Genomic DNA, 16,428 nt, shown 5'->3' with positions numbered 1-16,428 from the left:
CCGCGGGAAGACGACAGTGACTGTGTCCTGAGCATTTGTGTTTGTGTGTCTGTGCTCCAAGCAGCTGGCCCCCCACGAGGCCCGGGAGCAGCGGGAGCTGAGGGCTTGCCTGCGCTGGCGTCGCCTCCAGGACGAGGTGCGGAACTCCCCGGAGGATATGCAGGTGTTGAGGTAAAGCACTACGTGATCCCGTTACCTTCCGGTCCTCCCCATCACGCTCCTCCTTTCCTGCAAGGCACGTCCAGGCCATCTCTTAAATCTGCTGTGTTTCCTTTTTAAATTAAATTGGGCTAGATTACTCATCTTCCCAGGGATGTGATTGTTATGTTTTAAGTCTTTCAGGGTGTGGGTTTGGATTTGCCTTCTGACATTTTCCTGGTGTCTCTGTTCAGGAAAAAACTAGCACAAGGCCATTTCCGGGACCAAATTCTTCATTTGAAGTTCTAATAGTTACTTTATGTGGTGGCTGTGGACTTGGAGAAGGTTAGGGTCTGGTAGCCTGGCAGACAGTACCTCTTTAAAGCCAAAAGGAAAAAAAAAAACCTTTAAGAAAATATTGATTCCTAAGTGTTTAGTAGTAACAGATGTTTGTGTCAATGGGGCCTTTTGTTCCTGATGTGTCCCGGCAGGAGGCCACTCCTGTGCTGGTGGGAGGATTCTACTCTCAGCTCCTGTGTTGTATTTTCAGAGCGTTTCTTGCAGCACCGGTAGGATTACTTCTTGCCATTTTCCCATTTTTTTTTGTCCCTCTGTGTTTGCTTGTTTTTTCTCCACTTCCGTAAATAGTTGTTGATCTGAAAGCTTGAGCTGCAGCCCCAGGAGCACTGTGATTGCTATGGCAACAGATGCTTTCATCCTGTCCCCTCTTGACTGGAGCCAAGCCTTTGGAATCTGCCATCAGACAGGTGGGAAGGCAGCCATCCGGGAATCACCCCTCATTTTAGATGGCAGCTCTGAAGGCCAGTCTACCGCCTGGGTAGAAGCCTGCCTGGACCCGTCCTGTTGTTGTTTGTTTTTAAATAAACACCCCTCTCTGCAGGACTGCCCACTGAGGCCAAAGTCTGAGGGGAATGCCGAGCCCAGCCTGACCCCAGCGAGGCTCGCCAGTCCTTTGTGCGGCACGGCAGCACAGGGTGTGGCCGCTCTTCCCACGGAGAAGTCCTCTCTCGCACGCTAAGCGCTGGCGTCTGCTGACTCATCCATTGTTTAGGAAAGCCGGAGCCGGGAGTCCTGTCTTCCCCACCCAGCGCCACTGTGCAAGCATCCGTTCACTCAGCCAGTGGTATGGCTACACCCACCGCCAACGTGGACAGGGTCCCTGCTCTCATGGAACTTACACGTAGCAGGGACTCTCTTGTAGGCACAGCTAGTTACAGGTGGTGAGAAGTTCTGTGAAGGGAACGCCGAGGTTTACAGTAAAGAGGCTGGGGAATGCCTCTCTGAAGAGCATCAAGGCCTGAGGCGGGAAAGGGCTTGCCATGCTGGTGCTCGAGGGGCAGAAAGGAAGGCAGTGTGGTTAGAAGGGCGGGGAGTGGCGGGCAGGAGCTCGATCATCCAGGCTTACCCTGAGCGCGATGGAAGCTGCCCCAGGGCCTTCAGCACGGAAGGATCCTTATCTGTCTTGTGCTTGCAGGCAGCAGACAGAAAGCCAGGAGAAGGGTTAGAAGGTTGTAGTAGTCCACGTTCGAGGTCCTGGTTGTGGCAGGGCGGACACAAGAAGCAGACCTATTTAAGACATGTGTTGGCAGATCTTTGGTCTGTTGAATGTGGAGAAAAGAAAATTGAAAGTGTCCAGAATGACTTCGAGGCTTTTGACCAGAGCAGCTGAGTAGACAGGTGGTGATGCCATTCGGGGAGACGGTAAAGACTTTGGGAGGGGCAGGCTTTGGAGGGAAGAATAAAGATTTCAGTTTTGCATGTGTCAAGTTTGACATGCCAAATAGATATTCAATATTGAAAACTCAGTGAGGTTTACAAGTTAGGAGCTCATTGGAGAGACTGGAACGTTCAGCCTATGGAGACTTAAAATTCTGAGCACGTTGAAATGACCAGCTAGAGAGGAAAGTGAGAGAAGAGATTGAGAGGAAGATGAGGGGCACGTGGAGGAGCTGTGGAAATCAGTGCGGAGAAAACCCCGATGCCGGGAGTCATGGGAGTCAGGAAAGGAAATGCCGGCTGCTGCTGAGGGGTGTGTAAAAGGCGGGGAGAGAAGTGACCTTCGGGTGGACTGCATGAAAGGTGTTGGTGACCTTGACATGCAGGCATTAATTCATGAGCTGTGGAGAAGGGAGCCCGACTGAAGTGGATAGAGGGGTGAATGGGAGGTCTGGAAGCAGAGACATTGAGTGTGGACTTTGTGAGAGATGTTGTGCCGGGAGGGGAGGGAAATGAGGATCAGGGAGGTTTGTTTTAAGGTGGCTGATGCAGGAACAAGCTTATGTGTGAGCTGTATAACTGGGCCAGTCCTGCCAGCTCTCAAGACTCAGTTTCCCCACTCTCCAAGTCTCTAAGTCCCTTTGATGCCCCCAGTTCTGTATGATCATAGACCGTCGGTTCGGGTAAGGACACTATAATTAACAGCAGTTGGTGAAACGTGTTCCCAACTTATAAGCAGTCAGATGGACCCTGGGAAGTCAGTGCACATGAGTGGAGAGCCTTGTCTCTGGGGTTCGTGGAGCTTCTGATGTCCAAGAGCTTTTCCTTTGTGTGTGGAGCCGGGAGAAGGAATACGCTATTTTTAGAACCTTGTGCTAAAAGGCTTATTATGGCATTTGTTTTTCTTTTTCTTAGTATTCAGAAATTGTGTTTGCCTAAATTTAGGCTAACCATGAAATGAGTGCATTTGAAAGATTTGTTGCCCATCAGTATGGAAAATATTGTTATCAGATGCACTTACAATGAAGAGGAAATGTTTCTGAACCTGCCCCAAATTATATAGTCTAGGTTTAGTTTATTCCCATCCCTTAGAATTCTCCCTTAAATGGGCTCAGAGAACCTAGAAATGGCTGACAGTGAAAGGAAGAACCAGAGTTGTAAAAATTTGTTCTCGGATTTTTGTTTTAGTACACAAATAAGACCTTGGGAAAGAAGTCTCTTAAAACAATACAGTAGTCAAAGATGCTATCTTTTTTCTTTCTTGCTTTTAAGATACCCCGTGGTCTTCAGATGATGGACCAAGAACAATTTAGCAGTCTTGGTTTCACGTTGCCAGAGGCAATGGAAACTTCTCCTACCCACCTTTGCAGCAACTTGCAACATGGTTGACCACTCTCTCTTTCTAAACACACTTTCTTCCCTTGGCTTCTGTGTCACACTCTCCTTGATTTCCTTCTACCTCACTGCTGGTCCTTCCCCACCTCTCCTGCTGGCTGTTTAACATCTTCACTTAGGTGACTCATGGCTTCGAAAGACCAGTTAAGGTGTCCAACATGATACAGCCAATAAAGAGCAGAGTGGGGATGGAAACAATCCTCTTTTCCTTACACCACCTCCCTGCCTCCAAAGAACTTGATATAGCATTTAGTTGCATTAAAAAAAAAAATACTCCAGGTATCTTGAACTGTGGAAGGACATGAAGGTCGGGTTGGAAAAAGTATCCTTGGGCAGAGTATCTTTGTCTTTTTACACATGAGAGTGTGTGTCTGATTATTTCAGTCAATATAGGGAAACAGGAAAACTCAATATTGTGTTGATGATAGCTATTGGAGGGGTATTGATAAAGTGAGAAGAGAAAAATTAAAATGATGTTTGTCTCTGACTTGCTAATTTCAGTAATTTATAAGACTGCTTTCCATTTGTACCTCCCATACATCCAGTGTTGAATCATGGCTCTCATCAAATGTGTCTTAAATTGACCTGCTTGTAAGTTTCATTTGGTTAAAACAGTTCCTTGTGTTTTCCGAGGTTTCTCAGCCTTCCCTGGCTGGGGAGCCTGTAATGTGGCTGCAGGCTCCCGAGGCATAGTTTCAAAATGCTAGGGTCACATTACTGGCTCCATGCCTTTTCCCATTTGTTAATTATTAAAATGCCTTTCCCGTAGATGAGACCCCAGTGGCTCTCTCCAGACTTTCCCTCACCTCTCCCTCCGCCAGGCCTGGGCAGAACCGTTTGCCCTTCAAAGCCTGATGTGACTGCTCTTCCACTCTGCCCCGCCTGGCTGCCACCACTTCGCTCTCCCCTATTCGTTCCCCCAATCCCCCCACTCTTGTCCAGTGCAGCAGCCATGACTCTTGACAAGGAAGATGCCAGGGGGCTTCTGAAAGGCTCCCGTGCCTTTGGTCTCTAGGGTATAGCTGCGTCAGCATCTTCCCTCTAAGTGTTTTCAGTTAGTGTATCATGACAGGCCGGCGGGATGGAAGAGCTACGGTGGCGGGGTCAGAAGAAATCTCTGTTGGTTTTTATAGTTTGTGATTTATTATCACTTCCCCCTTTTTCTGGATTCATTGTTAAAGTCAAGCTCGTGCTGAGAAAAACGTTAAAATATATCACGTTGAGTAGGCGCTGACAAGCCCGGAGTCTGACGTGGCTCTTTCTAGCTGCTGCCTCCACAGTTGATACAATTGTAGAGAAATGCAGACTCTTTTCCCATCTTCCTCATGAATCCCTCAGCCCCCTGGTTCCAAAGACATCCCATAATAATAATAATAGGGAACCCCCCCCAAGTATGTAACTCTATCTACAGCCAAAATGAAATGTGCATGCCACAAGTTCTGTGAGTTTGCACGATGCCTAAGCACTGTGTATTCCATTTAACCGGTGAGACTTTTTTCCATTAAAAGCCTATGTGTAAACCTTCTCTAGTATTCATGAAGTTTTCACCTTTAAAGTTTTTTTCCAAAATTTTTATTTCTAGTCCTTGAAGAACATAGCAATCTTTCCCACCCACATGTGGGAACGTGTCCATTCTCAGCCGCACAAGCCTGCCTCATGGAAAAGCTCCAGCCCAGAGCTTCACTGCTGGGCCTGAACACTCCCCAGAATTCTTCTTCAGTCTCCACTGGCCCTGCAGGCATAAATAAATCCCTTCACTCCTCCTTGGGCAGCTCCCTTCTCCTTGCCTACGGTATTTATTCCAGACCTTCCCCACGCTCTCTTCCTTCTCTTGCCTCCTGTCCCACAGGGAAGGTGGAGGCCACCAGCCTATTCTCCCTTTGATTCTGTAAGCACATCAGCATGCAAATCTACCCTGACCTCTCAGATGCCTGAGTGCCAACTTGTTGGTCTCAGTACAGCTAAAGACACTTTTCTGGTTCCAGAAACAGAACTAGAAATGAATGTGCCTTGATGCAGATCATAGAGCTACATATATAAGTGAGTTTTGGAACCCTCTGCCCACGAGGGAGAAGGGAAGGAGGAGCTGTACACCAAGGGAGGATGAAGCTCTCATGACTTTGGACGTGAACTGGGGTCACAAGTCTAGGGAAACTTTTTCCATTTGACATCATCTCTTCCTGGTTGCCCTACATCTCACAGTGGTAATCCCCTCTCCCACTCCCATCTGCTCACCTCCAATAGCACTGAACTCATCCCTGGTAGCACAAGTTCACACACTCATCCAAGGTAGAAACCTGGGAAACTTGTCCAATTCCTCCCTCTCCCTGGGAGGGTTTAAGCCTTCGCTATGAACTTACCTCATAAGTCTTTCTCAATTCGACGCTTCTCCACCCCTAATACCACTGTCTCTCTCTGTTTAGAGCTTAATGGCTTGCTGGCACCAATCTAATATCCTGTGACTTGTTTTTTCTACCTGTAGTCTAACCCCATCAAATCCATCTTCCTCACTGCCACTGAGGAGCTCTACTTAAAACCCATTATGATTCCGCCACCTCCTTGCTTAAAACTCTTCAAAAGTTTCCCCTTGTCTCCAGGAAAAACTTCCACAGCAGGCGAAGCCCGGCACACCATCAATCCCATTCTTCTGGTCTCTTCTCTTACCATTCTTTGCTTCACTCTCTAGCCACCCCGAATAGTTCATAGAACCCTACCGTATTAGTTTGCCAGGGCTGCCATAACAAAATTCTACAGACTGGTATGTGGCTTAAACAGCAGAAATTAATTTTCTTGCAGTTATAGAGGCTAGAGGTCCAAGATCAAGGTATCTTCTGAGGTGTTTCTCCTTGGCTTGCCGTGGCTGCCTTCTCTTTGGGTCCTCACTTGGTCTTTTCTCTGTGTGTCTGCACTCCCGCCATCTCTTTGTATGTCCTAATCTCTCCTTATAAAGACACCAACCAGATTGGATAAAGGTCCAACCTAATGGCTTCATTTTAGCTTAACTCCTTCTTACAGGCCTTATCTCCAAATGCAGTCACATCCTGAGGTACTGAGGATTAGGGCTTCAACATAAAAATTTTGGAGAGATGTAATTCAGCCCATAACATCTACTGTCTGCCTGTTCCTTCTTATCTCCTTGCCTTTTTTTCATATTGCCTCTATTTAGAACATCCTTCCTTTGTTGCATGACTCCAGATGATTCTGACTCAGCACAGGTACAACTGCCTTCCATAAGTCTCAGGTCCTACCCTGACAGGATAAGCTGGTGACCCTCCTCTCTACCCACTAAATGCTCTGCTTGTATCTCCACCCATGACCTTACTACATTATTTTATAATTATATTTAGAATGAGCCGTGTTAAATTCCCAATATTTGACTATTTTTAACCTATAAAAACAGCGTTTTCACATTGCCCAGCTTGATACATCTCTCTTCTGACCCGTCAACCTTCTGAACCTAGGGACTATGTCTTCTTTGCTTCTGTATACCACAGTGCTTGGCACTGAGTGGGTGCTTGATAAATATTGAAGAAGTGAATGCTGTAGACAGCATGATCTCTGTCCCTGAGTTTCTTTGTATATTATTCAGAGAGTTGAAATATTGGTCACGAGACAATAGATAGACAAATTCTAGGCTGCACCCTCAGAATTCAAAGAGCTGAGAGTTGAATATTGGTAAGCTTAGTTAGAAAGGGCCATTGGGAAGATGTGAGGCTTGAGCTGGGATGGTGAGAAAGAATTTCACTGAGGCTGGTAAAGCAGTGAAGAGAGAGGAACTCAATGAGCAAAGCCTGGCAGGCATAAACAGTGAATCGACTGTGGAAATGTCCATTAAGTGAGAATGGGTTTACTGAAGAGGAGAGCCGTTAAGAACCTATGAGACTGAAGGTGGACCAGGCTAAGTAATGGAGTTCCTTAGATGCCAAATTCAAGAGTTTGCGTGTGACCATCCAGGCGGTGGGGAGCTATTTTCAGTTCCAAGAATGATGTAATGCAAACGGAGTTCTGGGAAGATTACCCAGCCTTCGGGATAACACATGATCAGATAGACAAAGTGGAGAGGTCAGATAGAATTAGATGGCTGTTTCAGGAACCCAGACCTGAGATTAGAAGAACTTGGAATCCTCTTCTTGGATGGCCTAATAAGGCTTTGAATGAGTCACTTTGGAGTTATTCAAAACTGATTGAAATGTCAATACAGCTTCAAGAAGTCTTCTAATAATATGATGTAAAGCTATCCCTGATCGCAGATAAGGATCGACCCAATAAAGGAACTGGTTGAATATGTGAGCTTTGTGAAGTTCGTTATGACTTTGAACAGAGTGAAGGGCAACAGTCCCGGTGCCTTCTTGGCCAAGACCTGGTCTATTCTGCCTCATTTTAGAGAAACATCAACTGAGGATGCAGAACTGAACTCTCTCCAGGGCTTGTCAGTGTTCAGTTCTCAACGCAGGGAAAGTAGTATAGGGTTAAGCAAGCCTGGAAGACAAACTGCCTGGATTTGAGTTCAGTGCTGACTCCACTACTTGCTATGTGACTCTGAGAGTTACACGACCATACTGAGCTTTAGACTCCTCGAATGGAATGGGAATAATAACACGACAGTTTCCACTTTATAGGTGAGTGTGAGGAATAGATGCCATGAGTACGTGCAAATCATTTAGAACACATGTGTTAGGTTGAATCACAGGAAATTGCCATTCTGATGGATCTAAAATAACCGATTATCGGCAATTTCCTGTGGTTCAACCTATAGTAAATACTCAGCACATGTTAGATACTGTCATCTAGACCCTCCGGCACCTGATAAAAGTTTGCCCAACAAGTGACAGAGGCACAGGACACAGCCCCCACAGACAGCCTCACTCTGCCTCCTGGTTCATTCTGGTTTCTGTCTCTTCTTTCACTGCTGCCACCCTCCGGATGGCAACCACAGAGGCATCCTGCTCGTCTCTCTTTAACAACCAGAGCCTGGAAACACCTGCTTTTCCTCCTCACAAACTTACAATTGGCTGGAATGTTCAAAAAGTTAATTTTGCTAAGAAGTTAAGAGAATATTTTTTTAAAAGTGCAAGAGAATGCCTGGTTACAAATGAAAAGGATAGGGTTAAAAGCAAACCATCCCCCCCCCCCAAAAAAAATCTGAACGTTAAACAAAGATGCTCAGATGAATAGCTTGAGGGAAGAATTAACTTGGCAATCCTTCTAAGACTAATGGGATCCTCATACCTTCCTGGAACCTACTTCTGGTCTAATCTCTACATAAGGGCCACCCTGGTGTCCCCTCTGGCTCCACTTCCCTGGCCCCTATACAGAATCTGACTACCGCCCTGAGAAGAAAAACGTTCTTGTCTCTATGGCCTTCAAGAGTTCTAACCTGAGCTCAGACCGCTGGCACTGGCCTGTGAGTTTCCTAAATCTCTACCTCTGTATCCTGGAACTTCTGCCCTCTACCCTCCATCACTCAGGCTCGGGGTCCCCTCCACCCCATTCTCCCTGTCCATTCTTTTTTGCTGTTTGTTTTGCTTTTTTAATTTGAACCACACATGCTAGGCTGTGTAGTCTGTTTCTACCCTTTTGTGACTGGAGGCTTCTGTACCTGTGCCAGCATTTTCTGAAAAACTTGAGGGCTCTCAGCCAGCCAGAAACAGACTCTGTCCTTTCCTGTCTCAAAGGCCAGCTCCACCCCCTTGAGCTGCCCACTCAGTTCCTGTTTCCTGTTGGAGGGACACCCTCAGCTCTCACTTCTTTTACCCAGCAAAGATGACAGACATGTCCTGAATAGTTGAACTCAAATAACCCTTCCTTATTCATTTTTCTAGACCATTCTCTGGTTACTCATCACTCAGGTATTTCTAAGGGAGGGGTAGAATTCTCTTTTATAGGCCCCTAATAACATACTTACTGTACATGGTGTTTCATTTTTTGCAATAACACTTGGTAGAGTTTTTTTAATATAGAAAAACATAAAGAAGGAATAAAGTTGTTCATAATCACTATTTAGTTAGCCATTTTTTAAAAAATACAAGTATATCATGGGAAATTTCAGTTTAGAAAAGTATAAAATTCCATCCCCACCACCGTAGTCCTCACCCTAAGGTAATCACTGCTAGCATTTTCTTGTGAATCCTTCAGAAAATAAATTTTATAAGTATATGTGCATAGTTTTTCTGTATTGCTGCCCTGTGGGGCACTGATTCATTATAACAGTATTTGCCCGTGAAATATTTTCTTAAAAAATAATTCATCTCCATAAACCAACCTATAATAGTTCACTCCTATTTTGCTCATCCTTGGAGGATATCTCATGCCCTCAGCCAATCCTAGCACTATGTATATTACATTCTTGGCTAATGAGTGTTAGTTTCCCATTCAGAAAAAGTCTCAACCAGTGAGTACTTTCTCATGTAATCCTAAATTGACTCTGTTCTACAAATTATTTGCTTACTCCCTGTAGGTCTCCCCCATGCTCCCCAAAACTATTGTGTTTTGGCCAATAGTTTTGACCAAGAACAGCTGACAAAAATTGTGCAACTATTTGACTGAACCTGCTTCAAAGATACATAACGTCTTTAATATGTAGTAAGAAAAACTTCTTGCTACATATTAAAATCCAGTTTTATAGGGACTCCTCCCCCTTTCAAGTCAGTGGTTGAGGAGAGAAGGGATAAAAAAGAGGAATTGTATTTCTGTTAAACATTGTACTGGAGGGTCTAGCCAAGGCAATTAGGCAAGAAAGTGAAATAAAAGACATCCACGTTGGAAAGGAAGAAGTAAAACTATCTTTTTGCAGATGACATAATCTTATATATAGAAAATCCGAAGGAAGGCATCCTCCCCCAAACACTGTTAAAACTAATAAACAAGTTCAGTAAGATTGCAAGATACAAGAGCAACATACAAAAGACAGTTGTGCTTCTTTTTTTTAATTGAATATTGTGTTAGTTTCAGGTGTACAGCAAAGTGATTCAGTTATACACACACACACACACACACACACACACACACATATATACATCTATATTCTTTTTTTCTATTGTCTGCCATTTTGGTTAATTACAAGATATTGAATATAGTTCCCTGTGCTGTACAATAAATCCTCTTGTTTATCTATTTTATATATGGTAGTGTGTATCTGCTAATCCTGAATTCCCAATCTATCCCTCTCCCCAACTTCCCCTTTGGTAACCATAAGTTTGTTTTCTGTGTCTGTGAGTCTCCTTCTGTTCTGTAAATAAGTTCATTTGTACTATTTTTAAGATTCCACATGTAAGTAATATCATATGATGTTTGTCTTTATCTGACTTACTTCACTTAGTATGATAATCTCTAGGTCCATCCATGTTGCTGCAAATGGCATTAATTCATTCTTTGTTATGGCTGAGTAATGTTCCATTGTGCGTACCACACCTTCTTTATTCATCAAGACAGTTGTGTTTCTATACACTAGCTATAAATAATCTGAAAAGGAGATTAAAAAATAAATTCATTTATAATAACATCAAAACTGATAAAATACCTAGGAATACATTTAACAAAAGAAGTGCAAAATGTATACTGGAAACTACGAAACACTGTTGAAAGAAATTAAAGAAGAACTAAATAATTGGAAGAGCATCTTGTGTTCACAAAATGGAAGACTTAGGGTCCTTAAGATGCAGTCCTCCCTACACTGATCTACAGATCCAGTATAATCCCTGTTACAATTTCAGTGGCCTTGTTTTTTTTGCAAAAATGGACAAGCTGATCCTAAGATTCACATGGAAATTCAAGGGACCCAGAATAGTCAAAACAATCTTGAAGAAGAAGAACAAAGGTGGCGTACTCATACTTCTCAGTTTGAATACTTACTGCAAAGCTCCTGTACTCAGGACAACGTGGTACTGGCATAAGGACAGACATATAGATCAATGGAATAAAACTGAGAGTCTAAAAACAAACCCTTTCATTTATGGTCAGTTGGTTTTTGACAAGGGTGCCAGAACTATTCAATGGGAGAAAGAATATTCTTTTCTACAAATGTTCATGGGACAACTGGATACGCATGCAGAAGAATGAAGTTAGACCCTCTGCTTCATACCACATACAAAAATTGACTCAACATAGATCAAAGACCTAAATGTAAGAGCTAAAACTATAAAACTATTAGGAAAAAAGCCATAGCTATAAGTCTACATGAACTTGGTTTAGGTAACAGTTTCTTAGATATGACACCTAAAAAGGGTCAAAAATCAAAGGGAAAAATATCAATAAATTGAACTTTATCAAAATTTCAAACTTTTGTGCTTCAAAGGACTCTATCAAGAAAGTGAAAAGACAACACAGAGTGGGAGAAAATATTTGCAAATCATATATCTGAGGGACTTGTATCCAGGATATATAAAGAACACTTACAACTCAACAATGAAAAGACAAATAACCCAATTTAAAAATGGTTAAAGGATCTAAATAGACATTTCTCCATAGAAGATAAACAAATGGCCAATAAGTACATAAAATGCTTGACATTATTAGCCATCAGAGAAATGCAAATCAAAGCCTCATTGAAATACCACTTCATACCTACTAGAAGAGCTATAATGAAAAAGACAGATAAGAACAAATGTTAGTGAGGATTTGGAGAAATTAGAACGCTTATACGCTGTTGGCAGGAATGTAAAATGAGGCAGCTCCTTTGGAAAGCAGTCCAGCAGATCCTCAGAAGGTTAAACGTAGAGTTACCGTACAAACCAGCAATTCCACTTCTAGGTATATATGAGACCTGGAAACGTAAGTCCATACAAAAACATGTACATGAATGTTCACAGAAGCATTATCTTTAATAGCCAAAAAGTGGAAACAACCCACATCCAGTAAGGGATGAATTGGTAAACAAAATGTGTTATATTCATACAATGGAATATTAATCAGCCATAAGAAGGAATTGAACTACTGATATGTGCTACAAAAATGGATGAATCTTGAAAACACTTTGCTATCTGAAAGAAGCTAGACACAAAAGGCAACGTGTTGTATGATTCCATTTATCTGAAACATCCAGAATAGGCAAATCTACAGAGAAAAGAAGTAGATTAATGGTTACCAGGGGCTGGGGGAGGAGGAGAAAATGGAAAGTAACTGCTTATAGGGTTTCTTTTGGGGGTGATGAAAATGTTCTGGAATTAGGTACTGGTGATGGTTGCACAACCTTGTGAATATACTAAAAACCACCTAAGTTTACATGTTTAAAAAGGTGAATTTTATGATATGTAAGTTATATCTCAATTGTTTGAAAAAGAGAGGGATTGATAGAAATCATTGGATGTTTTATAACATCACTGTAGCCGTAGCGGGGTTGACCAGCAATTGTCCAAGGAGAGATGGAAGAAGAAAGTATGGCAGCAGGCAACTGCTGTCCTCAGGGCATTGGATGAGACTTAAGGAGCCATTTCCAGTGCTGCATGCCAGGAGGATGTCTCCGTAGTGTCTGTGGTATAACAACCCCTCAGAGAGATGATTCACTTCCAAGAAAGCATCCCTCAAGTACAAGTGTATATGCACCAGTGTGTGTGTTAGTTTTTTCCACCCCCTGTAATCCTGACTATTGTTCTGTTATCGATGCATGCAGGTCCTTTTTTTTAACTGCTCCAGAATATTCCAGGGTATGAACACTCCATGACTGACTAACCATTTGTTAACCATTGGACATGTTGGTAATTTCCAGTTTTTTGCTTTTACAAACCATACTGTGTTGAAGAGTTAATGTATGAATGTTAAATGTAAGACCTAAATATAGTACACAGTTGCCCACAAGACTGAGAACAGAGCTGCTCTTCCAACTATTCGTCCTGTTTTACATCCTGGTGCGTGTTGGGCTTCAAACTCACGCAGGCCCTCCACCCGCTGCCACCTCTAAGTCCCCAGCACTGTGCCATCCTCCACCGAGGAGGGAAAAGTCCTTCTCCAGCTCCCACAGACCATCTGCTCCTCTTTGAGTCATAAGATGAGACGATCCTTCCCATTATCTCAGCACACAGCACCACACATGCTGTTAGTGTTCAAAACGTGCTTCTAATCTCCCCTTGTAAAATGAAGTCAGCATTTGTCTCATTCGCCTCTTTCCAAGATAAAGTCATGGAGTTTTTTTTGACACATCACAAGAAAAGTTTTCCATTTTTACCCTTTCTCCTTTTGCTTCCTGTAACTTTCAGGTTCTGTATGTTCCTGTGTTCTGAATGTCTGGAGCAGACTGACAGTCTGTGGTTCATTTTGATCACCTTAGCGCTTTTTAACCTGGCTTATGAGGATACTAGTTCAGGTATATTGCATAGGCACCTCTCAGACGCAACCCTGTAAAAAAGATAACGAGAGCCTTGTATCGCTTGGATTCTATACTCTTTAGCTAAGTCTATCCCTGAATATATGTGGTTGAATAAAATTCAGTTATGGTTCCTCTAATTCATTTAGGTTTTTTTTTTTTTTTTAATGAAAATCACCCTTGGTGGATTTAACAAACCCAAGGCTGCAGGGCAAACTTATTGACTCCCCTGCAGTGGATGAATGATGTTTTACTTCTAAATGCTGCAGCTTAAATATACTCTGGGCTCTCTTATCTCATTCAATCATAGACTATTAGGGTCAGAAAGGGCCTTAAAAGTGACTTTGCCTAGCCTTCCGTATCCCTGACAGACAGCCACCTAGCTCCTTCCTGAGTATTCCCAGCATCCAGATCTCACTGCCTCAGCAAGCGGCAGCTTCCCCATGGGAACGGCTTATCTCAGAATGGGCTTCCTTGGATTGGGCTGGAAGCTGCCTCCCTATGAAGTCTGCCCTGTCCTCTTAGCCCTTACCTCCAGAGTTGCCCAGGATTCGCCTTGTTCTCACACAAACAGTCCACATGTCTGAAGACCGTTGTCTTTCCTTTTCTAGTCACTAGGTCACAGGGTTGGGAGAACGGTTCCCTTCTCGGGCTTGGTTCCCTGTTGTTCTCTTTGTTGACAATGGCCTTCTCCAGATGTGACACCTGAACTGAATATAGCACTCTGTTTGAGGTTACACCTGTGAAGAGTGTCACTATTATTGCTTCCCTTGATCTGGATAATCCAGAAAAGAAAGGACAAGCATTAATAGGATTAGTTGAAAGCGCTCACATATACACCATATTTCATTTTTAAACCTAGTATCATACACCTTCCCAGGGCAGTCTGAGCATTTCAACTCCCATGCATTTTTTTCTCCTTAGTTACATTCATTGAGTGCTTCCGATGCGCCAAACATTATTCGAAGCACTCGATGTACATTTATCTCATTTAATCCTCAAAATGGCCCTGTGAGATAGATACTAGTACCGTCTTCCTCCGCATTTCATAGATGAGGAAACAGATGCGTATAGCAATTGACCACCTTTCTACCACTAGGGAGTGGCAGAGCCAGGGTGCAAGCGGAGGCAAGTCTGGCTCCAGAGCCCAGCTTCCATGATGTCTGCCCCGTTCCCAGCAGGACTTCCCGTTACATCTCATTGCTGCTGTCGATCCACCTACTATTGTGTTTATTGTTTTGGAAGCCACATCATTCACCTCTTGCTACATGTTGAGTTTACAGACAATTTAATACACCAAATCTTTTTCATAGGTAAATACTAACTTTTAAGAGCCCCTTTGTCCTTACTAACTATTGTTTTTATTAATTTTGGATCCTCATCCCAGCCTGTGGTTGCTCTTCTTGACTGTAGATGCTGTCAGCTAGACTTCCAGACTCGACTTATTTGCAAATCTGTTAAGTCTTCATTCCTTGGGCACAGCCCTAAGGACTCCCTCCTGGTTATAGCAAGTAATTAATCAACAGCCTTGGGGTTCTGTTTCTGAACCTTCCAGAAAGCCATGAAACAGCCACCATATGCTAACCACCACATCCATTCTGCCAGCTGCCGGAAGTCAGGATGCCTGATACCCACAGTGAATTTCTGGAAGTGGCCCTCAAGATCCCATGCGACCTCCTTGCAGTCCATCATTTTCTAAGTGCTCACAAACTATCTGTTCAATACCTAGTCACAAATTCTGCCTCCCCTCCTCTTATTCCCTCTTCCTTTGCAATCAGAATGACATTTGTCTATCTCCATCAGCCCCCTTCCCATCGTCTCCATGATTTGATGCCTCCAGAGGCCTGTGATATTGCAGATGGAAGTTTTCCAAGCTGTGGCATGTCCCTCACCTGGGCCTGGAGTCAGAGCTCCTTTAAAGGATGAAGGCGCCCTCTCCACCGGTACCAAGGATCAGTTCCCAAGTATGAAACGTCAGTTCCCACATAACAGTGCTTGTTCTACCATGTATAGTTTGAAAAGTATTCTCCTTGGCAGGAAAGTTGAAGCAAAGTGGAGTCAAGTAGTTCTCTTCGTTCTGTCACCTCTTAACACCTGGTCTTCTTTAGGCTCCAAACATCACTTCAAAAGCCCTTTTTGTTGTCCTGGGCACTCTCCCTTAGCACCGGCTCGTTCTGAATTTCTGCCTTCCTGGCAATGATTTTCCTGCTTCCCAGCTCTTGTAGTGAGCTTTCTCCAGCACCCCCCCCCCCTTTCCTCTTTCGTGCATGTCCTCTGACAACCCACCTTATCAGAAACCTCCGGGGCACTCCTTGCTCTCTGTTTTCTTCTTCGTCTCCTTTGAAAACATGTGCAAATGACCTCTTGGTGTGTTGAATATGATGATATACTGCTCAGACTATTGTATTAGTGTGTTCCATGTTTTTTTCTTTTTGGGAGATTTCATTTCTTAGAAAGGAATTTCTGATTTATGGCCGTTCAAAACCTGAGGACTATTTTGGTTTTTTTATTAATGCTCATTACTTCCTGCTTTTCTAAGTTTCACCGTTCGTTTCCCGGCCCTGCTTAGCAAAATTTGAGGAGTTTTTTGTGTTGTCCGCAGTTCTAACTACGGTCTTTTCATGTCACCCTCGTCAGCAGCTGACTTCTCCTTTCACCATCAGGGGACAGATTATACCTTCTTCACTTTCCTGTGGCTCCTTGGAGAGATGTCTCTTTCTGTCTTAAATCATTTTATCAATTGCCTTTTTCAGCACTGGAGTGACATCTTGCTGTGTTTGCTATAGGATAATGGTCCCCGATGGGAAAAACCTTCATGCTGGGTAGCTGTTAAATCCATTGTGAAAAGCACACAGATAATC

General features: G+C 43.5%; 1 protein-coding gene across 2 annotated transcripts in view; it reads left to right on the top strand.

Moving 5' to 3' along the window:
* AOPEP (aminopeptidase O (putative)) overlaps positions 1 to 16,428 on the top strand; it is a 359,010-nt gene that overhangs the window by 212,641 nt on the left and 129,941 nt on the right. For both annotated transcript variants that reach the window (XM_079927637.1, XM_079927636.1), the window contains one exon: positions 65 to 171. In XM_079927637.1, coding sequence (XP_079783763.1) covers positions 65 to 171 — 107 coding nt within the window. The remainder of the gene's footprint in view (positions 1 to 64; positions 172 to 16,428) is intronic.

The sequence above is a fragment of the Stenella coeruleoalba genome (assembly GCF_951394435.1).
Source record: "Stenella coeruleoalba genome assembly, chromosome: 7".
Classification (NCBI taxonomy): Eukaryota; Metazoa; Chordata; class Mammalia; order Artiodactyla; family Delphinidae; genus Stenella; species Stenella coeruleoalba.
The sequence above is the reverse complement of the archived record's forward strand: the minus strand, read 5'-3'. Positions and strand labels throughout refer to the sequence as shown.